General features: G+C 38.8%; 1 protein-coding gene across 1 annotated transcript; it reads left to right on the forward strand.

Annotated features, from left to right (window-relative positions):
* The first annotated feature begins 214 nt into the window (after positions 1–214).
* magt1 (magnesium transporter 1) lies at positions 215–23224 on the forward strand. The gene is made up of 10 exons (XM_036569370.1): positions 215–348; positions 5763–5932; positions 7937–8054; positions 10003–10143; positions 13351–13491; positions 16110–16199; positions 16376–16439; positions 18479–18553; positions 19405–19495; positions 22416–23224. The coding sequence occupies exons 1-10, from the start codon at positions 268–270 to the stop codon at positions 22429–22431; spliced, it is 987 nt and encodes a 328-aa protein (XP_036425263.1). The 5' UTR covers positions 215–267; the 3' UTR covers positions 22432–23224.
* Positions 23225–23546: the final 322 nt, after the last annotated feature.

Consider the following 23546-nt stretch of genomic DNA (forward strand, 5'->3'; position numbering starts at 1 on the left):
GTGTATTTTTTCCCAGATTTAGCACCATTTTGGTCATTGTTAGCATTACAAATAAACATTCAGGAGAGAAGTGTAGGCGCACCATTTCACATCAGGCCACTCTCACCGAATGACCTCTATCATTGGTTGGAAAAATCAGAGTGAAGACACACAGGACTTTTATTTTGAAATGTATCCCCAACCATCAGCAGAAGCCCAGACAGCCAATAGGAAAGTTACAGAGAGTTTCCTGCCCCGCAGTCGCCGCTCAGTCGCCTCTGCTCAGAAATGCTTCCTAAACTTTTAGTAGCCGTTTCTCTGGCCGCGTTGTTTTATGGAGCGCCATCAGACGCGCAGAAGAAGAAGGAGGTCAGTGAGTTTTCGAGTCCTGTCCGAGTCCTGTCCGCGTGCGCGCAGACCTGCTGTTAATCTAGTTACCTGGCCGAGCCGGAGAGGGGCAGCTATGCTAAGCTAAGCTAATGTAACCCAGCCCAGGTAGTCGGAGATGCTGCTGTTCGGTCTAAGATAATATTCGGATATACAGCGTCATATTCCTAATAACGTCGCTCATAAATATCAGACAAATATGAGGGATTTAAATCCTTTAAATCCGGCTGTTTTTAAGCTGGTAGGCTAATGTAGCCTAGCCTGGGTTTGAGGTAGGTAGGTTAGTTAATCAGCAGACCGTCAATGGAAAATAAGGCATGTTTAGTTTTCCTGGTTTTCATTCTGACAGCCTGGAAACCGACAACAAAATTAGCAGAGGTGGACGAAGAACACAAACCATGTACTTGAGTTAAAGTAGAGACACCCAAGGTAAAATATTACTCCAGTAAAAGTAGAAGTTCCTCCCTTTAGACCTCCACTTGAGTAAAAGTACTAAAGTATTCAGCTTCAAATGTACTTAAGTATCAAAAGTAAAAGTACTAATAGATTAATTATGGCTTTAATGTCCTATTATCATTTTTATAACGAGACTCACTTCATTAACTCATTTTAGGTGAAAATACTCCAGTGTCTCTCTTGGTAAACCAGTCTTTTAATAGAGTCATTAATTAGTGATGCTGATGTCTATTAAAATTATCATCAGCACAAAACACTGAAGGCAAACAGTTTCCATCAGGTAGAACTGAGTGGCTCTGAAATCACTTTTACAAACAAGCAAAGTTTCAGTTTAAGACTTATTTGCAACTTTAGTTACAAGTTTAAGTTTAATAAAAACTTTAAACTCAGATTCACAAATGAGTTTCCTTTACTAAACTGCATCTGTAGGTCTCTGTTCATAAACATAAACCAGCCTAAACTAATTTACTATAAAATGAAATATTGTTTGTATAAATTCAGAAAAAAGACACGTCAGTCACAACTGCATATGTGTACATATTTCTATATTGTGGTCTATTTACACAAAGTTAGGTTAGTTCATCCCAAAGTTTTACGCTGCTGCACTGATGTTGAACCGTGTGCTGCACTGGGTCGGTATGACCAACAGGTCAAAACAAGCTCAGAACAAAGTGACCGCTGTGCCCTGATTGGTGTTCTTGCTTTGTGCTTCTTTTGTTTTGACATGTTACGTTTTTATACACACATAAACCAAAAGGAACGACAGATTTCTCATAATGAGGGGAGAGAAAATTAAGATATTTGAAGTTGAATTGTAGTGGAGTGAAAGTAAAAACTGGTCCAAAATGGAGATGCTTCAGTAAAGTACAGATACACGAAAAACTACTTAAGTACAGTAACGAATTACATTTACTTCATTACTGTCCACCACTGGAAATTACTATGGACACTTCATATTCAGCATCTAACTGAAAAATGAAATAATATTAAATGCTGCCAACCCCATGTTTGGAGAGAATTTGTGTGGAAGTGTGTTACTCGATTTTTTACTACCCCGAAGCCAAAACCTGTGGAAAATCAGGGATGTTGGAGGATGTGTAGGAAGCCAGGCACTGGCATGTGATTTGGGAATGCTCAATATTAGGACATTTTTGGACAGAAGTTGCACAAAGTACTGAAAAATATATTTAGTTTAGAATTTCCCTGTAAATTTGATGAACTTTTTGACGAATATTTATGGGATATTCTATTAATTGCAAGTAAAAAAGTTGTAACAAGGAAGCGGCTGTGTCCTGAACACCCCACCCCCCCACTGGATGACTGGATAAACCTGGTCAATGAAATATATCTAAAGGAAAAAATGACCTTTTCTATTAGACTGAAGATGACAAAATTTGTAAAATTATGGCTAAAATGGGTCAATTATATGAAGTAAGAATGTAAGACCAGAGTTTGTAGAGAGTAAGTACTCCCTCCTTTCCCTTCTTCTTCTTACCTGACCCTTTTATTTTTTACGCCCAGGCGTCTTCTCAGGTTTTAATGTATATAGTTATTTGTTATCTTTTATAGAATGTCAGAACGAAGGGGGGGAGGGCATTTAAAGAATAAAAAAGACGGAGAGGTATAGGTCACAAGGTGTGTGAAAGAACATATAATTGGAAATTAACACGTGCATGGAATGTTGTCATTGCATGCTTTTGAATGTCTCTCCTGGAAAAAAATACAATAAAAAATAAACAAATAAATGTTGCCAACCCAACCATGAATCTAAATATGACAAATACTGGATAACAGATTAAAGTCTTAGGTCAGTGTTCATTGTTTTGTTCAGTTAGTGGAGTGGATGGGTCTCTTCAGCCATGATCCCATCAGACAGAGCTGCTTGGGCTCCTTTTACTGGAGCCTGTAAAGCAGAGGTGCCCAGTTCTAGTCCTGGAGAACTACCACCCTAGAATATTTGGACACCTGGCTCTAAGGTTCAGGTGCCCCTGAAGGCCTTCATTACCTGGATCACGTGTGTTAGATTAGGGCTGGAGCCAAAAACTGCAGAGTGCTTGATTTCCAGGGCCAGGATTGGGCACCCCTGCTGTAAAGCTTGTAGAACGGGTTCTCAAACCAGTCCGCAGGTACCCCCAGGTGGTCCATGCTTGTGCTGTATCCCAACTGACAACACACTGCCCTGTGGACCAGTTTGAGAACATCTGGGTAAAGACATGGGTTTGGTTTCTGTGGTCATCTTGACCCCATGTGTCAAACACAAGGCCAATCCTATCCAGCCTGTTTATTATATAATTATTTTAATTTTCTATTAATATTAACCCGTTTTTTAGAACATGATGTGTGGGCTACCCCCCCAGCAACAGTCTATGGGACAGCAGTTACACCAAAATTCCACCACACCAATAATATCACCAATTAATCTAGCTGCATTATAGCAATCCAACCAGTATAAACATCTAACTAACTAAAAAAATCAGCTAGTTGGCTGAAAATAAACCCAAAGAAAAGCAGACAGTGAACAAAGGTGATTTCAAGACTGGTAGGAACTCGAATTCCTTTTTGCTTTCAATAAGGATAGACTTGCCCGTCTCTTTCCGGAGGCAGTGTGGCTGTAATAGAAGAATACAACGTTAGGCGCCAATACAAGACGAAACACTGCAACTAATATGGAGAGTTGGATAAACATCAGAGACAACAGAAAGTGGCAGCGATGAGAAAAGATCGTTCTCTGACCCACAGATTTGTTGAGAATTTTTAATTTGGCTCTTTTAGTAGTTAAGTTTGACTCACCTGATCTAGACTGAGAGAGAAACGTAGGATAAACAGCAGTATTAGTGTGTTATCTGCTCTAAATAATGCCATAATAACAGTAGTCTAATTAACTGCCTTTTTTTTTAGCTCAATTCCAGACCCATTAGATATTGCGCCCCCTACATGTTCCTATATTTGATATCATAGGTAGATACACCCTTCCAAAAATGTTTAGACATGCCTTCTAATAAGCGAATTAAGCTTTTAGGTGCACCATTGCAATTACACATGAACAGCTTGGATAATCTCCATAGAAAAGCATTTGCAGTAGTTTGGGATGCTTTGGAGAAGCGCACATGAGCCTGTAGTCACCAGTGGTCACCAGTGGTCACCATGTCCAGTGCCAAGCTTTGGCTTGAGGAGTATAAAGTTCCCCAGCATAGATCACATTGGGATGAGTTGATGTGCTTTTTATGATCCAGAACTAATTGTCAAGTATCAGTATTTGACCTCACTAATGTTCTAGTACCTAAATGCAATCAAATCCTCACAGCAGTGTTCCAACATTTAGTGTAAAGCTTTCCCAGAAGTAGAAGCTATTACTGCTGCAAAGTGGGGAAAAACTCCCTGTTAATATCCTTGAAATGTTGGATGAGCAGGTGTCTAAAAACTTTTGGATGTATAGTATATATTTGTCCTATACGTGCTAATAAAGCATGAAAGTACAACCCCATTTCCAAAAAAGTTGGGACGCTGTGCAAAATGTAAATAAAAACAAAATGCATTGATGTGCAAATCATTTAAACCCCCTATTTAATTGACAGTAGTACAAAGACAGCAAATCAAGAGTTGAAACAGAGAAATTTCATTGTTTTTAAAAAAAAATTTGCCCATTTTGAATTTGATGCCAACAACACATTCCAAAAAAGTTGGGACAGGGGCAACAAGGCTGGTAAAATTGTGTAATGCTAAAAACACCTGCTGGTTAATTGGCAACAGGTCAGTAACATGATTGGGTATAAGAAAGCATCTCAGAGAGGCGGAGTCTTTCAGAAGTAAAGATGAGGAGGGGTTCACCACTCTGTGAAAGACTGCACGAGAAAAAAAAACAGACATGATTCTGTAGAGGAAATCACTGCAGGGGCTCAGAAACACTTCTGAAAACCACTGTCTGTGAAAACAGTTCATCACTGCATCCACAAATACAAGTTAAAACTCTAAAATGCAAAGAAGAAACCAAATATAAACAGGATCCAGAAACGCTGCCACCTTCTCTGGGCTTGAGCTCATTTAAAATGGACTGAGAGGAAGTGGAAAAGTGTCCTGTGGTCCGAATTAACATTTGATATTCTTTTTGGAAATCATGGACGCTGTGTCCTCCAGACTAAAGACCTCTCAGCTTCTTATCAGTGCACAGTTCAAAAGCCAATATTCATGATGGTATAGTGACGTGCACATCTGTGAAGGCACCATTAATGCTGAATGATATATACAGGTTTTGGCAACATATGCTGCCATCCAGACGACGTCTTTTTCAGGGAATGCCTTGATTATTTCAGCAAGACAGTGTCAAACCACATTCTGCATGTATTGCAGCAGCATTGCTCTGTATTAAAAGAGTCCGGATGCTAAACTGGCCTGCCTGCAGTCCAGACCGGTCACCACTGGAAACATTTGCTGCAGTATGAAATGAAAAATACAACAAATGAGACCCTGAACTGGTGATCAGCTGAAATCCTGTATCAAACAAGAACAGGAAAACATTTCACTTTCTAAACTACAGCAGTGTCTCCTCAGTTCCCAAACGCTTACAGAGTGTTGTTAAAAGAAGAGGTGATGAAACTCAGTGGTAAACAGGCCCCCGTCCCAACTTTTTTGGAACGTGTTGTTGGCATCAAATTCAAAATGAGCATACATTTTTTTCAATAAACAATAAAATTTCAATTTTAAACATAAAGTTTCAACATTTGATTTGTTGTCTTTGTAGTATTTTCCTTTAAAAATATGGTTCACATGATTTGCATATAATTGCATTCTATTTCTATTTACATTCTGAACAGCATCCCAACTTTTTTGGAAATGGGGTTGTACATATGGCAGCAACCTATATTTGTACTGTGTAGTGTCCGTCCACCCAAAACATGAAGAAAGAGAAGTTGTGATTCAGGTTTTGCTGCGTTTCTCCCCAGACGCTCCTCTCTGAAAAGGTTGGGCAGATGATGGAGTGGGCAGGCAAGCGAGCCGTGATCAGACTGAACGGTGAGAAGTTCAGGCGCTTTGTTCGAGCGCCCCCACGCAACTACTCCGTGATCGTCATGTTCACCGCCCTGCAGCCTCAGAGGCAGTGTGCTGTGTGCAGGTAAGTTGCTACAGAAGCTGTTGTACGTTATAGTTAAAGGGCCCATATTATGGTGTTGGGTAATTTACCCAAAAATGCATAAAAACACTCTTTTAGAATTTCTGTGATGCGACATACCCCAAAAACTAAAAAGAGAAGACCACGTTAGATTTCACCGTCAAATAGGTTATAAAATTTAATAAGAAAAATGTTTCCCAGGATTATAGAAGCTCAAAAAAGAAGTCATATTTAAAAGATAAAAACAAAGAAGAATAATCTTAGCAGATTATCACGTTCACACAAACACACAACCTCAAAACTGAGACAAAAGCTTAAAGAAAGTCACCTGCAGGTGTCAGCCCACACTAAGAGACGAGGTTAAAACATTTTTAGCTTTATGAAAAGTATATGTAAATTAGACATCCTACCTATACAGTTGCTGATTCGTCAGACTTGGATGGGCTCAGAAACAAACTAAACACAGTGTCATTGGTGAGATTCAGTCAATGCATGTAGTGTCCCTCGTGTGCATCTTAATGACGTCAGCAAGAGTCGCTCTCAGTCAGGCCTGAGACCTCGAAGGGGATGGAAAAACCCAGTTCCAGCTCCAGAACCACAGCCCACCACCACGTCTGGTGGGATAGATTGGAGATAGAAGTGTTGGATGAGCAGGTGTCTAAAAACGTTTGGATGTATAGTATATATTTGTCCTATACATGCTAATAAAGCATGAAAATACAACCCCATTTCCAAAAAAGTTGGGATGCTGTGCAAAATGTAAATAAAAACAAAATACATTGATGTGCAAATCATTTAAACCCCCTATTTAATTGACAGTAGTACAAAGACAACAAATCAAGAGTTGAAACAGAGAAATTTCATTGTTTTTAAAAAAAAATTTGCCCATTTTGAATTTGATGCCAACAACACATTCCAAAAAAGTTGGGACGGGGGCAACAATAGGCTGGTAAAATTGTGTAATGCTAAAAACACCTGCTGGTTAATTGGCAACAGGTCAGTAACATGATTGGGTATAAAAAAGCATCTCAGAGAGGCGGAGTCTTTCAGAAGTAAAGGTGAGGAGGGTTCACCACTCTGTGAAAGACTGCACGAGAAATAAAACAGACATGATTCTGTAGAGGAAATCACTGCAGGGGCTCAGAAACACTTCTGAAAACCACTGTCTGTGAAAACAGTTCATCACTGCATCCACAAATGCAAGTTAAAACTCTAAAATGCAAAGAAGAAACCAAATATAAACAGGATCCAGAAACGCTGCCACCTTCTCTGGGCCTGAGCTCATTTAAAATGGACTGAGAGGAAGTGGAAAAGTGTCCTGTGGTCCGAATTAACATTTGAAATTCTTTTTGGAAATCATGGACACTGTGTCCTCCAGACTAAAGACCACTCAGCTTGTTATCAGTGCACAGTTCAAAAGCCAGTTTCTCCAATCTATCCCACGTCTGGTGGGATAGATTGAAGGTGGGCGGTCCTTCTGTCATGTCACAGCGTCCTTCTCAAGAAATACCTCAGAAAAGAAAAGCCTCACAGAGAGACCAGGCCAATGACCTATTATTCCTATGCGTAAAGAATCTAATCTTAAGAAGAATATTCTATATTTAAAAAAAATAATTAAATTGGATCTTCATCCCTTCAATGGAAATGTTTATTTTTCTTTTATGTAAGGATACATCGATACTGATTGGGTATCAGCCCAATACTGCGCCTCATTTACTCCTGTACTTATAAAAAAGCACCAATACCAACATCCGATCCCACCTGATACCTTGCGACGTAAGCCTGGTGTTTGCCGCCGTGCTAATTAACAAACGACTCAAGCTAGCAGTGAACGAGTCACAGCAGAGTGTTTGTGTAAAAATCATGGCATCACTGTTTTTTGGTACATGAACGAGCACAAGTGTCGTAAGAGAACTTCAAGGAAAACGTAAAAAACTAGAAAAATGTATGACAGGGCGCTTCGACTGGCCGTGTCCCTTCATGGTTTTCGCTTGACTGTCCATTCAGACAGGCGGATGAAGAGTACCAGATCCTCGCCAATTCATGGCGGTATTCCAGCGCATTTACCAACAAGGTTTTCTTTGCAATGGTGGATTTCGACGAGGGTTCTGACGTTTTTCAAATGGTAAGCATACTTTTTATTCTATGCCGTTTTAGGTTACCCTTAATTAGGGCTGCTAAACCACAAAATTAATTAATCGGGATTAATCACATTAGTTTGTGTGGTTAATCGAGTTTCTCTTATTTGCTCTAATTTGATCTTGAAAGATTTTTTTCTGTTTTAAAAGCAGCACATTTTTTTACAGTTATATGCATGGACAAAACATCAAAATGTGTTTATTATTATTGAATAATTCAACTTGATCGTGAATGTGGGGTGACCATGAAAAGAGGGTGAATTACTAATATTGCCGAAATTGCTGCATTAGTGCTGTGTTTTGTTGTGAATAATAGTTCAGACTCAGTGCACCTCAGTGATAAACAAATTCACAGTATGAGATTAGCTAGTTTTATCAAGAGTGCTATCAGTGGAACCTGCCATTTAAAAGCTGTATTTAAAGAGGGAGTTACAGTCACAGAGTTATAGCCACAGCACACAAGCAGCTGGACTTCAGGTTGGAACTATGGATAGTTCGAAGGATCAACTTAGGGCAGGGGTCGGCAACCCAAATGTTAAGAAGAGCCATTTTGTCAAGTTTCAACAAAAATCTGACCATCTTGGGAGCCACAACATTGCGTGTCCATTTTGTTGAAGTAACGTTTCACCATCTTGGCTGTAAATCTGCCTCAGTATGTGCTAATTTACTAGTACAGGCTAAAAATATAATAGAAACGAAAACACAGACTTACTTTGCTCTACTTTAAGCTTTAGCTCAGCTATAGCCGCTTTTCTCGCATCTCCAGCAGGAAACTTTTCCATAAAAGTAGAACAGTTTCTTTTAAAGTGTCTCTCAATGTTGGACTTTTTACGAGGCTGAAGTTCTCATTCGCCAGGTTCTTGTTAGAATTTTCCTGTTCCACCTTAAATGGTGCCTGAGGTGCAAGAATGTTGCTTACTATGTAGCTAACTGGTGCATCATTTAAGGTGGAACGTAAAATTCGAACGAGAAGCTGGCGAAAGAGAAACTGACTTCAGCTTCGCAACTTTTTAGTGTTTCAGTTTCTCGTTGCAGATTAAACGTATCAGGAAACCAGCAGAAGTGATAATAAATGCAAATAAGTCCATTCATCTCTAAATTATCAATGTTCATCTTAAATCTCTCTCTTTGCCGTTTCGTTAGCTACTAGCTAGGTGAGATTGTTGTCTGTGTTGCTATGGTGACCAGCAGTCTGCGCTGATCTTCAGGGTTAAAGGGTGAATTAGCAGTTCTACATTAACTCCAGAGTTTAAGACCATTTATTGTTAAACTGTGTTGAACGATCAGCAGAGCTTTATTTTACTGTAAAGGAGGATTATTTTATTTTTACCTACTAATCTGATTCAGCTGTGGAGATGAAACAGGGCAGTAAAAGAGCCACGTGTGGCTCTGGAGCCGTGTGTTGCCGACCCCTGACCTAGGGAAATGAGTTAATAATTGATCTTGTTAATGTGTTATTAACGCATTAACTTTGACCCCACTACTTTTAATACTTTGTACATTGCTTCAGTTACATGTTACGTGTACATTTTTAGTAACGCTGAAATACATTTGTTGTTTAAAAGCAGTTCCACCAATTTTTCCAACTTTCTGCATAATAAAGTCGTTAAGATGTTAGCAAATTCATTCAGAGTTGTTTGATGGTTTATTGTAGAGAAACCTGCGAGTGCTGGGGTCATCATCACAATTTCATTTACTTTTTTAATTGACCACCTATACGTGTCTTTTGAGTTTATATGTAATTGGTCGGTAATGGTAGGTTAAACTGTGAATATTTTGCCTTTTAATACCCTGCATTTACCTCTGTTTTTGGCCAAAATCATATTACAAACAACCTATTGGTTTATTCTTGGGAAATATTGTCAGCAGCCCATAGTTTAAGTAAGGATGAGAGAATCAGTTCTAGGTCTTGGCTTATTGAAATCTCTTCCACAGCTCAACATGAACTCGGCCCCTACGTTCATCAACTTCCCACCCAAAGGGAAGCCAAAGCGGGCGGACACCTACGAGCTGCAAGTCCGAGGCTTCGCAGCTGAGCAGATCGCTCGATGGGTGGCCGACAGAACTGACGTCCATGTAAGGCTCCATGCAACAACTCAGTCCTTTTGTTCTCAAAAATATGAAAATACAGCATTTTTAATTAAAGGTGTAATCATAATTCAGTGGCGTCAAATTAGGAAATTCACATTTCAGCATTATAACATAACTACGAAACATATTATTATTGTTATTGTTATTTCTGTTATTATTAGCATTAGCTTAAATGTTCAGTCTTATGTCAAAGTTTGAACGCGTCAGTCAAATTAAATGTTTTGTCGATGTGAGTTAAAACATTGTCTACAGAGAACTAAAAATATGGCATTTTCTGTAAAGTTTAGTGCACAATTTTTAGATATTTGTTGAGTTCAATCAGAGTCCTTGTAGGAAAGTCTGTTCACTCTGGCTGTCTTGGCAACACCGCCGGGCAGTTATTTCCAGCCGTAAGATCAGGTTCCTATCTCTTTGAATGGGAAGAGACCAAAAAACGGAAACTGAAGGCCACATCACTGTTTCAAACACGTGTTTGAAATCGCTGGTAAAATGTGACAAAAACTTCATAAATGGTTTGTAGCATTTGGCTCAAATAATTCACAATAAACATGCTACTCCACTTGTGCAGATCTCAAAAACAAGCGGGGCTTTTCCCCGTAGCAGCTGAAGCCTTGGGTTCACTACACGACTTTTAAAGTCTGAACAGATTATAACAGACTGGGCGTCTCCCACTGTCCGACTGGTTTTTGCAGATTTATTTGGGTGACTGAAATATTAGGGATCCACACTAAATGATTAGGGATCAAACACTACTCAACTTTTCAGCTGTTGCTGAACCGAACGGAGCTCACTGAACTCACACGAACTCTCGCAAACTCTTGCGAACTCTCGCATTCTCCTGTTACTAGGAGACGCAAATAAACAAACGTGGTGCTGCTGCTGTTTTCTCTGCCGTTGGCGCTGAAACAGTGAAGAAGCAGCAGATAAACATGTTTAAGTGGATCATGGATTTAAAAAATGTGATCAGTTGGTATTTTTAGAGTTTGTAGTGTACATAAACTCGTTTGTGCCCCAAACTCTGCTCATTAAAAAGCTTCGCTCCACTTGTGAGAGACTTTTCTCCATTTTTCTTTGTCTATTTCCTTGGTTTTCTTCTTTCGTGCTCTCAGTTTTCATTGGCTGTTGCAGGAATCCATTCAGATTGAGTCGTTGACCAGTTTACACTAGATTTCATTGCAGTTGGATTTAGAAATCAAACGTTTGATAAACTCCGACTGTTCTGAAACGCGATCAGGAGGCCAAATATCTGCGCCGCTCACACACGACTCGACTCTCTCTCCAGCTGTCGACTCTGACTGACCCAAAAATCTGCAGACTAGAGCTGACCAGCTCAGACTTAGAGAATCAGGGCTAAAATCAGGGTAAAAGTCATGTAGTGTAACCCGGCCTTAACGAGCACGCTGATTGGATCTTTTTATACAAGGATGGGACTTTCTCTGCAAACAGATGCCATGTTAAGCATTACAAGCTTTCCCATTCATATTTCAACAAGTAACCTGTTTACTCCTTAATAATGTCTCTGGTTTAACATATTAGAGAGATACATATAAGTGTGTGTATGTATGTATATATATATATATATGTATATATATATAAATGTGTATATATATATGTATATGTGCATACACACACACACACATATATATATATATATATATATATATATATATATATATATATATATATATATATATGTGTGTGTGTATATATGTATATACATATACACATACGTGTATATATATATATATATATATACATATACACATACATATATATATATATATACATAGACACGTACATATATGTACAGGCCAAAACGTTTGAAGTTAAATTCAGCTAAGAAGCAGTAATTATGCATTAAAATATATAGAAGTGTGTTCTCTGTAGAGCATGTGTAATACTTTATGACCAGACATGTCACCAGGGGTGCCCAAACTTTTATATATGACTGTATTGTTCGGGCAATAGTGCCTTCATCATTGTCACTTTCGTTTATGTAGCGTCTTGCCTATGGGCAATGATAATCATAACATAAACATACTAAACATAATGTGTTTATATGTGTTGCCTCTACTAAACAAGATGCAACACGTTTAACAACAAATGACAGTTAGATACATATTTACATTCAGTGACGAGAGCAACAGGGATTAAAGGGAGAACAAATGAGTCTTTCGGAGAGATTTAGTGCCCTTATCAAGGAAAAACAGTTTTCCTTGCTTTTTTTTTTAAATAAGAGTTTGATGTAGTGTATATAAACATTGTTGATGCTGTTTACTCCTATATGCCTATATATGGGAACCTTTTGAATTCATAGGTTTTTTTGTTTTGTGGTGTCATGGAAATCATCACATTTACATCACATTTACATATATCCACCTGTTTAGCCTACAGCAGTTTAGCCTTACTTATTCACTGTAATGTTATAAGCCTGGACTGGAAAATGAATTACGTTGCTGGTACAAACCTCAAAAATGTTATGACGGTAAGGGGGGGGGATTATGGGATAGGATATGTATGGCAATCATTTTAGCCTTTAATTTTTTTTTTTCTTGATGTCAGGAATTCAATTGACACAGGTGAAAATGTAATTTCCACTAGTAAAAATTTAATTCTTACTGGTCAAAATTGTGTTTTTACTAGTGATGTTTCATGCGTTCCCCCATTCATTTTAATGGGGGAAAAATTTTTACTACTAAGAATTTTCGTGTGTAGAAATATAATTCTTGATATCAAGAATTCAATTTTTACTAGTAATTTTTTGCGTGTGAAAATCTGATATTTACTAGTAATAACTTAAATTTCACATGTAAAATTCAATTTTTGCTAGTCAGAATTAAAATCTTGATATAAAAACTAGTATTTTTATTAGTAGGAATTAAATTCTTGTTATCAAAAAATACATTTTCACTAGTAAAAATTAAATTTTTCATATCTAGAATTAAATTTCTACATGTGAAAACTAGTTTTTACTAGTAAGAATCGAATTTTCACATGTGTAAATTGAATTTACTGAGAAAAAAGAAAAAAAGGATTAAGGCTAAAACGGCCTGCCATAGATATGGGCCTTTTAAATGATAGAGAGGAGGCTTTTTGGTGTGGACGTTATCTTCTCTGGAAACATTTGCTTCTGTCATCTTTATATACATGGAGGCTTAGAAGGAAACTGTTTTTTGTGTTTGTCCCAAACAGATCCGAGTGATAAGACCACCTAACTATGCTGGACCGTTGATGCTGGGCTTGCTTCTCGCCCTGATTGGAAGTTTGGCCTACCTCCGCCGCAATAATCTGGAGTTCCTCTACAACAAGAACGTCTGGGCTTTCTCTGCTCTGGTCAGTACTCACTGTGTTTATGAGTAAATGAAGTTTCAGTTGGGGTGAAAATGGATCTCAAGGTTTGATTTGATTAGTTTGATTAAACAGGCCCTTTTCACACGAAACAGAAATACAGAAATGACCTGTAAAACAATTTGTTCTATTCACTTGAGCTTATAATGGATAGGTATGTCGCCATAGATATCCATACCTGGATGCCGCGTTGTCTGTTGTTCTCTTTCTGAGGCAATACGTCTGCTCATCCGCCATGTTGGAGAGGTCGAGATCCGCTTGTGAACAGATTCACTTGTGTTGAGAGACGAAGAGTCTCAGGATTAAATCGGCCACAACTTCCTTATTACTCAACCAATTTTCACCACATTTGTTTAGTTATAATCCTCAGACACAGATTAATCCAGACTGCTCGGATCTGCTCTCGGTGGCTTTTATTACTCTAATAACTGATCGTGATAATTAGCCGTCCGGACCAGCAGGAAAGTATTCAGTCTGCACCTGACGATAAAAACCAAGTTTAGCGCGAGAAACACAATCAGACACATCAGCAAATCCATCAATGAGTGAATCACTTCTAATCTTAATACACATAAACATAGGATAGTCTTTGTTGCCCTAGCACATAGATGAACCTTCAGACCCGACACCTTGTCACTTGTTCTTGGCCCCTCCATCCTTGGACCTCTGTCACTAGGTACTCACCCCTGCTGACCAGTAGCACCCCACAAGCCTTGCCATTTTCTAAGTTCATAAATAAGTTATCCTTTATTAGTCCCACAACGGGGAAATTCACCTCCGCATTTAACCCATCTGTGCAGTGAAACACCACATACACACTAGTGAACACACACACTAGGGGGCGTTGAGCTCACTTGCCCGGAGCGGTGGGCAGCCCTATCCACAGCACCCGGGGAGCAGTTGGGGGTTAGGTGTCTTACTCAAGGGCGCTTCAGTCACGTACTGTCGGCTCAGGGGATCGAACCAGCGACCTTCCGGTCACAAGGCTGGTTCCCTAACCTCCAGCCAATGACTACCCATTTTCTGTTATGGCCATAACGATTTGGCGGTTGTCACATCAAATCACGTTTATCGTCGCATCATATTTACACAGGTGCGAAGGTGAGTGAAAATCTTAATAGTACTTAAATACAAAAATATATAATCACTATTCACTTACTATCTAATATAATCCAGACCTTGACAGGCACCGTCATTAAGAGATAATCAACGTTATTTGTCTGTGAGTGGTCGTAGCGTTTCGGCTCTTAGAAGTCTGGACACTTCATGCGTACACAGTTATTTCTGACTCTTCTAAGCATTGAATAAAACGAGAAACTTGATATCAACCAAACATACATATTAAAAGTAGCAAAGGCCAAAAGGCATTTGTTTCTAGTATGCAAATCGATTTGCATGAAGAAGGTGAGCCAGCCATGCATTTAAATGTTCAGTTTGGTGATCCTCACGGAATGTGTCAACAGATCACTCGGCGTGATAAACAAACAGGGGTACTTTGAATAGTGAGGTATGATTTATAATCCATTTCTAAACATGAGGTATGATCGATCTAATGAGTTTTTAAAAAGCAGTAATCTGGGCGGGTGTCCAGGTTATTGTGTGGATGTACAGTTTTTGGCCTGTAATGAAATACAAATAATACAAAGTGGTCAGTAACGTAGGATTGAAAATACACTTAGGCTTTGTTCTCTCAGCAGGTAAAAGTGGCCCAAATCTGATCTTCTTCTTCATGTGTGACACAGATGTGTGTCGGTGTGTCAGTGTGAACGGCAAAAACACTGAATCTGACATTTTCAATTCTGATTTGAGATGCTTTCATATGTGGTACTTAAATCCGATACGTATCCGATCTGCTGCAGTGCGATTCAGTCTGAACAACCAGATCGGAATTTGTGTGACTTTTACGTCAATCCAACTCAACATTCGTCATAATTTCGCGCTGCTGAGACTCGTAAACATTTAGGCTGATGTTTCTGTACCAAAAAATTAGAAGAGACTTATCGCAGCTGCTCTGTATTCGAAGAGATTTTGAAAGAAATGTCTGAATGCGGCTGCAGGAGAACGAGGCTGCAGCGTCAAAGAACAGTTAAAAGTCTGAAAGCAGAGTTTAAAGAATCCGAGGACGCAAACCAAAGAAGTGACCGCGCCCTTTTTACGGCTCGAACACATTCTGGGTGATGAGCCCAGCTGTCAGTCAGTGAAGCTTCATGATGGCTCCTGTGATGCTGGTGAAGATGAAGCTGATCCTTCGGGAGCGACTGGCGTTCGTTAGCAGTCGTGATTGTTTACCTCTGGATGAGCCATGAAGCAGCGTGATGCTCTGATCTTCGGCACATGTGGGTCAGTTTAGGAGCTGATCTGTTCAGACTGATGACCCATACAGATCACATTTAAAAGATAATGTGAACAGCCAAAGAAATAATCAGATTTGGTAAGAAAATCAGATTTGGGCCACTTTTACCTGCTGTGTGAACAGAGCCTAAAAGGTTCAGTGAGACTTTTTCGTGTCGTTATAATGCAACACAGACATTATATTTTGATGTTCTTGACATTAAGTTGATTAAACTGTTACACTTTTTTCTTGTTTCTTTCTTTTTCTTCAGTGTTTTGTTTTGATCATGACGTCAGGCCAGATGTGGAACCATATTCGAGGACCCCCATATGCTCACAAGAACCCCAACACTGGCCAAGTGGTTAGTTCCCATTACTTACACCTAACATGCCACGATCAGTAACATTGGGTAACTAGTAGGGACCAACATTGTTAGCATTCTGGTGATAAAATATCACGTTTAATTTACTTATTTACACATTTAACTAACATGCACTTCATTAGCAACTTGTTCATTTTCCTTGTTCTGTGTTTCAGAGCTACATCCATGGCAGCAGCCAAGCTCAGTTTGTGGCAGAGACGCACATCGTTCTCCTGTTCAGTATCCTTCACATTAAGACAGCTGACCACCACGAATCATTTGCATCTCTTGAACCACTATGATTTAACTCTTGTGTGGTGTTGATGTGTGTTACTCAGTGGTCTGGTGGATCCATTGTTTTTTAAATCAATACAGTCATAACAATTTATGTAAAAATACCAGATGTTTAAAATATCACAGGTGGTCAGTGTAGGGTTCTCCTTTAGCAGCTGTAGCCAGTCAGCAGCCTGTCCATGTTGTCCAACCTCACACACACACAGACACACACTAACAGCAGGCCATGTAGGAGGAGAACAGAGTGAAGGACACAGCACCTCCACACGTTTTTTGGGGGTGGGCTGTCTTGAATACCCCCCCCATAAGCTGGTGAATACGGAAATAAGGCTGATGGCTAACTTTAATGCTAGGAACCCAGATTTCTTGTTACAGCTGTATAAATGTAGTCGCTGTTTTCAAAACATCATTACGTGGTGTAGAATATATTACTCAAAAAAACAGAATTGGCTTGTCAGATGAGGAGGACAACAAGCTAACAGCTAAACTTAGCAAGGTAGCTACCTGACTAACTAGGTACTTTGCCTCAGTTTGGCTTCTTTTCTCTGGATGAAAGGATATAAAAACTTGTCTCTGGTGTCCATTTTGTGCTGAATAGAATCACATCTGCACAAATTCCTGGAGAAACACGTTCGGTGTGAAGAGTTACTTTAATACTAGCTTGGTTGTATTTGTTAGCCAAGCCACTGGGCTATAAGCTAACAGTCAGAATTGGTTGACATCACAGTTGTTTCCAATGGTTTTAAGATGTTTTTGCATAATGCCTGCTGGGGTTTCTACTGAGAAAACACTGAGGAACATATAGATATTCTGTCAAACCGGTGAAGCTGAGGGGCCACAGCACTACGGAATATTAGAATATTACATAACAGAACACATTAAACTGTAGTTTTAGGCTGGAATGACCCTTTAAGGGTGATTTATGTTTGTGTATCGGTGCAGAGAAGGCAATTATAGGTAATTATACAACACTGAGTTCCGGACACGAAGCTGATTGGTTGAGAAGCGTTCTAACTGTGCTGTTATTTCACCATAACATCACGTTTTTTTCACAAACACCATCACTCCGCTGAGACGCCGTTGCTAAGCAACGACTTTGACAGCTGTAGGAGACATTTGAACGTTTTTACTTACTTTGCACAAACAGAAAATGGACACTTTTAAGATCACATTTGACCGACAGCCGATTTGGTCACACTCTGAAGATGAGACGACACTAAATTCCCAAACTGTCATCACCACTGAGCAGCTTTTCAGTCGGCAGCTGTGACAGAAGAACAGCTAAACAACCTGGAATCAGCCAGAAATGAACCCAACACCATTCGCCAAACTAAATGGGCTGTAAGATGCTTTACAGACTGGCTGGAACAAAACAACATTAACACTGATCTGGCGAAAACTGACAAAACTGAGCTGAACCTGATATTGCGGCAGTTTTAAGGCTCAGTCTGTACTTCAGAAGGCGAGGCTTACAGCAGACTGAGCAGCGAGTGGGCGGAGTTCATTACTCTGACGTAGCAACAAGCTGCTTGTTAAGGAACTATAATTTGGTGAAGGAACTGCGAACATTAAAACATATTAAACGCCGCGTTCACGGCCCAGTTTATTAATTTATTACTTTATTTATTTAACTGTTGTTTAAAAGCAATAGAACACTCGAGGAGTGTGTTATCGCCAATAACATCACGGCTGTGATGATCTATGGCGACCAAATCACAGCTGTGATGTCATTTCGCGACAACACTCCCTCTCGGGTTCTGTTGCTTAACCGTAGCTCACAGAGGAGCAGATACAGACATCTCCAAAATCGCTGTGCGACTCTTCAGTGCTGCATGTGAAGCAAACACTGATTGGTTAAGCAGGAAAGCATTTTTGGAACTCAAACTTGGGTTAAAGGGCGTTCTCTGAGGGAGCATATCGCATCCAGTATTTTGAAGTTGTTAATACTATATAATAATATCCAGTGCCTTAACCTTATGATTCAGATGCAGCCGTTACTTTAGGAATGGTGCTTCTACATGAGGCGGCAACTTCTGACATGGACATTGGGAAAAGGAAAAGTATGTCGTCGTATTATTGTCATTTAGTAATTAACCTCTTATTGACCAGGGTATATTTTGGTTTGTCCATCTGAATTTACATGACCAAATCGTAAGGCAAATTATTCAGTAACTGCATGAAATAAATTTATTTGTTTTTTTTGTGAAAGCTCCCCTCAAATAAACAGAACATGTTTTATCATCACACATATTGCTATATGCTTACAATTTACTGCTGAAAGCCAAAAATCTGAGACGCTCTTTGTATTATTTTATAAAAATAATTTTTACAGAGCAGATCACTGAAGAGACGCCATCTGTTTATAGTTTATAGCCCAGATTTGTGGAAAAATGGGTCGACTTTCAGTAGAAAAAAAACTGAGAGTTCAGCTTCTTTTATTATAAGGGTTTAAAATTACATCACCCATCTATTTGACTGGAAAGAAGACAGTTACAGCTCTCATACGACCCCCACCTTTAGAATGTAGCTTATGAAATATGAAAGTTATGAAGAATATGACAAAGTGCATTTTGGACCCACCGGTGGTCTCAAGGAGTTAAAGAGGTTAAAAACATTTTATTACCAAGATAGAAAGTGGTTCTAAGGAAGCGTTTGGCCAAGAAAGCTTCCGTTTGTTAGCACATTAGCACATTTAGCTGAACTGTTCCTTTAATTGGTTCCTTTAAAACTAACAGGTACCTATCGTGTTATCATTTTAGCATGTTAGCATTTATCAACCGTGTTATTACAGTCATTTCCTGCATTTCCTAGATACCATTATTCAACCCGATACCATGCTAACTAGCTCTCATGCCGTTTTGACTTCCATTCATTTAAATAACTGCTTTATTGTGACTGTGTCTCATTCTAGTCATGTGTGTCGCTGGAATCGGACTGGTGATGCTCTTCTTCAGCTGGTTGTTGTCCATCTTCAGGGCCAAATACCACGGATACCCTTACAGGTAGAGAATAAATAATAATATGTCTTATGAAAGATCTTTTTTCAGTGCAGAGCCCCGTTTTACCCAAACCAGTATGCCTCACTACCTTTTTCCAGTGATCATTTTCAGCCACCTAGTTCAGATACTAGTGGATCTAGACAGCAGCACATTTTCCTAGGCATTTTAAAAAATCATTTTAAAACCTGACCTTTCTTAGGTTTGAAAGACTTGATTGACTTTGAATGCAAGTGTCTAATGCTTACCAAATGGCCAAAAGTATGTGGACACCTGCTATTTTGAGTTCATGTGTTTCAATCAATCAATCAATCAACCTTTATTTAGTCTCGGAGAACATTGAGGGTGACCCTCATTTACAGTGTTGCTGAGTTGATACAGAACAAGGGATTGATAATGTGTAAGAACATATCAAGTAATAAAAGTACATTTAATAAAAAAAATATTCATATCTGGTAAGTATAAAAAAATTAAACATTAATAATAAAATACATAAAAATACAATACATAATATAAAACTAATTAAAACCTAGCTAAAATGTAATAGTTAATAAAATCAGATCAAAATAAAATAAAAGTAGAATAAGATGAAAAAGGAAACTAAAAATTAATTAAAATGACAAATAATAATAAATATATAAGCATAATTAAAATAACAACAAGAATATGAATAATAAATAAATAAACAAATAAATAATAAAATAATGAAACCCACACCCATTGCTAACAGGTGCATAAACTCAAGCACATAGCCGTGCAGCCTCCATAGACAAACATTGGTAGTACAGAGGGTCATTCTGAAGAGCTCACTGACCTTAACTGTGACACTGTCATAGGATGCCACCTTTGCCACAGGTCAGTTCCTGAAATGCTAGATCTGTAAGTGCTATTGTTGTGAAATGGAAGCATCTACACTGCAAAAAATGGTATCTTCTCAAGCGAAATTATAAATTATCCTAAATCTAGTCAACATATCTAATATATTTATATCTAATATTGAGAGAGTTGGTAGCTTATAATAAGATTATGTAACTTATTTCTAGACATATTTTATTTAAGTGATTTTAGTAAGTCGAGTGATTTCACTATATTGCCAAATAATTTTGCTTGTTGTGAGAAATATGCTTGAAACAAGCAATATAGACCTCTCTCACAGTCACTGCATCATTGCATCTGACTGTAAATAGTAGTGTTATCAAATTAACGCCAGCGCAGTTTCCCAGAGCAGCAATGGAGGGTGGTTAGTGTTCAGCCTCCCTCAAAAATCTTCCGTCATTTTCACCACATTGGTTTAGTTATAATCCTCAGACACAGATTAATCTGGGCTGCTCGGATCTGCTCTCGGTAGCTTTTATTACTTTAATAACTGATCGTGATAATTATCCGTCCGGACCAGCAGGAAACTATTCAGTCTGTACCTGACATTAAAAACTGAGTTTAGCGTGAGAAAAACAATCAGACACATCAGCAAATCCATCAATGAGGGAATCACTTCTAATCTTAATACACATAAACATAAAATAAACCCCCAAAACACAGTAAGAGGGATGAAGCTGAAGTTGGCTTCCTATTCGCCAGCTTCTTGTTCGAGTTTTCCCGTTCCACCTTAAATGGTGCAGCTTCAGACACCAGAAAGTAAGTGCTGCACCATTTAAGGTGGAACGGGAAAACTCGAACAAGAAGCTGGCGAATATGAATCTGACTTCAGCTTCATGTAAGAAGGTGCTAACATTAGTCTATTATGAATATCTACACGGATTAATTAATGCTATAACTTACCTACAAAGCTTTAACCATCACTGTAAATAAATAACTACTACATAAAGTTCAGATCCTCTGAATAAACTATTAAATAAAATAAGCTTAATATAAAACCAGAGGAAAAACAATCACATCAACAGGTTCTTAAATTTTATCCTATTTATATAATCCTATCCTATTTCAGTAACATTGCACTCAGAAAGCGTTCTGAGAGTAATAATCTTGAAATAGTGTAATTTTGGACAGCATCTTTCTTGACCTGCCACTCTGTAATGGTACTGAATGCAGTCCAGCAGCGATGTTGATCTGATTTTCTCACCAAATCTTTTTTTTTGGCTGTTCAGATTGTCTTTTAAATGTGATCTGTATGCGACATCAGTCTGAACAGATGAGCTGTAAAAAAAGCACGTTATTCGGCCACTTCTTTGGTTCGTGTCCTCAGATTCTTTAACCTTTCATTCCAGACTTTTTCTTGACGCTGCAGCCTCGCTCTCCTTCAGCCGATTCTTTCTAAATCTCTTTGAACACAGAGCAGCTGCAATAAGTCTCTGCTAATTTTTTGGTACAGAAACATCAGCCTAGATTTTTATAGTCTCAGCAGCGTGAAATGATGACGCATGTGGAGCTGGACTGACATAAAAGTCGCATGAATTCCGATCTGGCTGTTCAAACTTATTCGCATTGCTGCAAATTGGATATGTATCGGATTTCAGTACCACGTATGAAAGCGTCTCAAATCGGAATTGAGAATGTCAGAGTCAGTGTGTTTATCTGTTCACGCTGACACACAGACACACATCTGTGTCACACATGAAGAAAAAGATCAGATTTGAGCCACTTTTACCTGCTGAGAGAACAAAGCCTTATATATATTGGCTAGATTTAAGAAAAGCCAGGCCTTCTCGTCCAGCATCAGTGCCTGACCTCATAAATGATCTTTTGAATCGATGGACCAAAAACACACCAACATCTTGTGGAAAGCCTTCCCAGAGGAGTAGAGGCCACAATTAAGGGGGGGGGCAGCTCCGTATTAATGGCCATTGTTTTTGAATGGGATGTGATGGTCAGGTGTCCACATACTTTGGTCATACGGTGTATTTTGCAGTGAGGAAGAGGAGTTGAATTTAGTGGTGCTCATTCGATTAACTGCCTTCTTCTTTTGCAGCTTCTTGATGAGTTAAACGCCCACCTGGAGAACACTGCAGTCCTTTGAAGATTAACTTATCAAGAACCAAATTTTAAGCCGAAGCTTCTACAGTTCAAAGTGCCTTAAGGGTTCACAGTAATGATTGGTGTAGGAACCTTTTGATTTCTTGTTTTTTCTTTGTTGTTTTTGTTTTTTTGTTTTGTTTTTTTATTTAAATTTGTGAAAATATTTCCAACAGATGTTCATTTACTTTTTAAAGTTTTTAACAAGACATTGTGAGAACTGATTCTGTTCCTCCGAAGGCTCGAGACAAAGTTCTGTTAACTGACAGGGTAAATGGAACGCGTCCCGTGTTGCATTGCTTGCTGGTGAATGCACTGTTACAGTTAAAGGTACGATATGCAGTACAGTTTTTGCGTTTGGCTGATTGGCTCCAGTTTGGAAGACGCGTGAGGGCAAGCAGAGTGTTTTCCATTCTACCTCCAGACAGATGTACATACTGAGTGTTCCAAAGTCCAAACGATGCAGTCCACATTGATCAGTGCAGATGCGTTTCTCTGAGGTAAAGACTGGGGGGAGATGAACAGACTGGCCCAGGCTCAAGTTTACCTAAAGTATCAGTGTTAAGATCATCTTAACCGTTGGACAGTCTTTAAAGTGGCGTTTATGATTTTATGATGATCTTTGGGCTGCAGTGCTTGTGGTAAACTTGCTTGTGGTCAGTGTGACACGAAGTGACTTACGACTATGCTGAAACTCCAGGTGCTGCTCTGTGTTAATGCCTCAGGTGATGCTTTTTTCCATTAAAAGTGCCTTAATTGCCTGTTGGGCTCGTTTTTGCGTGGTTGCTTTTCTAAATGTTTTCGGTCAGTCAGTAGCTGGGATCGTTTTGCCTGACGGCCCTTTGGTTTGATTTCTAGAACTGATGATTACAGAAATCTAAAAAAAATAAATGGCTCAGTAAATTAATCAATAAACAAAAATAACTAAATATAGTACATATGACTTATTTTGATTGTAAGTGTGCACATTTCCTTTTCTGCAGTTATATATTTCTCCATCCATCCATCATCTAAACCGCTTATCCTTCTGGGTCGCGGTAGTTATATATTTCTCAATTGATTTTTTTTTTTTATATTATAAATTTTT

This window comes from Colossoma macropomum, unplaced genomic scaffold, assembly GCF_904425465.1.
Source record: "Colossoma macropomum unplaced genomic scaffold, Colossoma_macropomum, whole genome shotgun sequence".
NCBI lineage: Eukaryota > Metazoa > Chordata > Actinopteri > Characiformes > Serrasalmidae > Colossoma > Colossoma macropomum.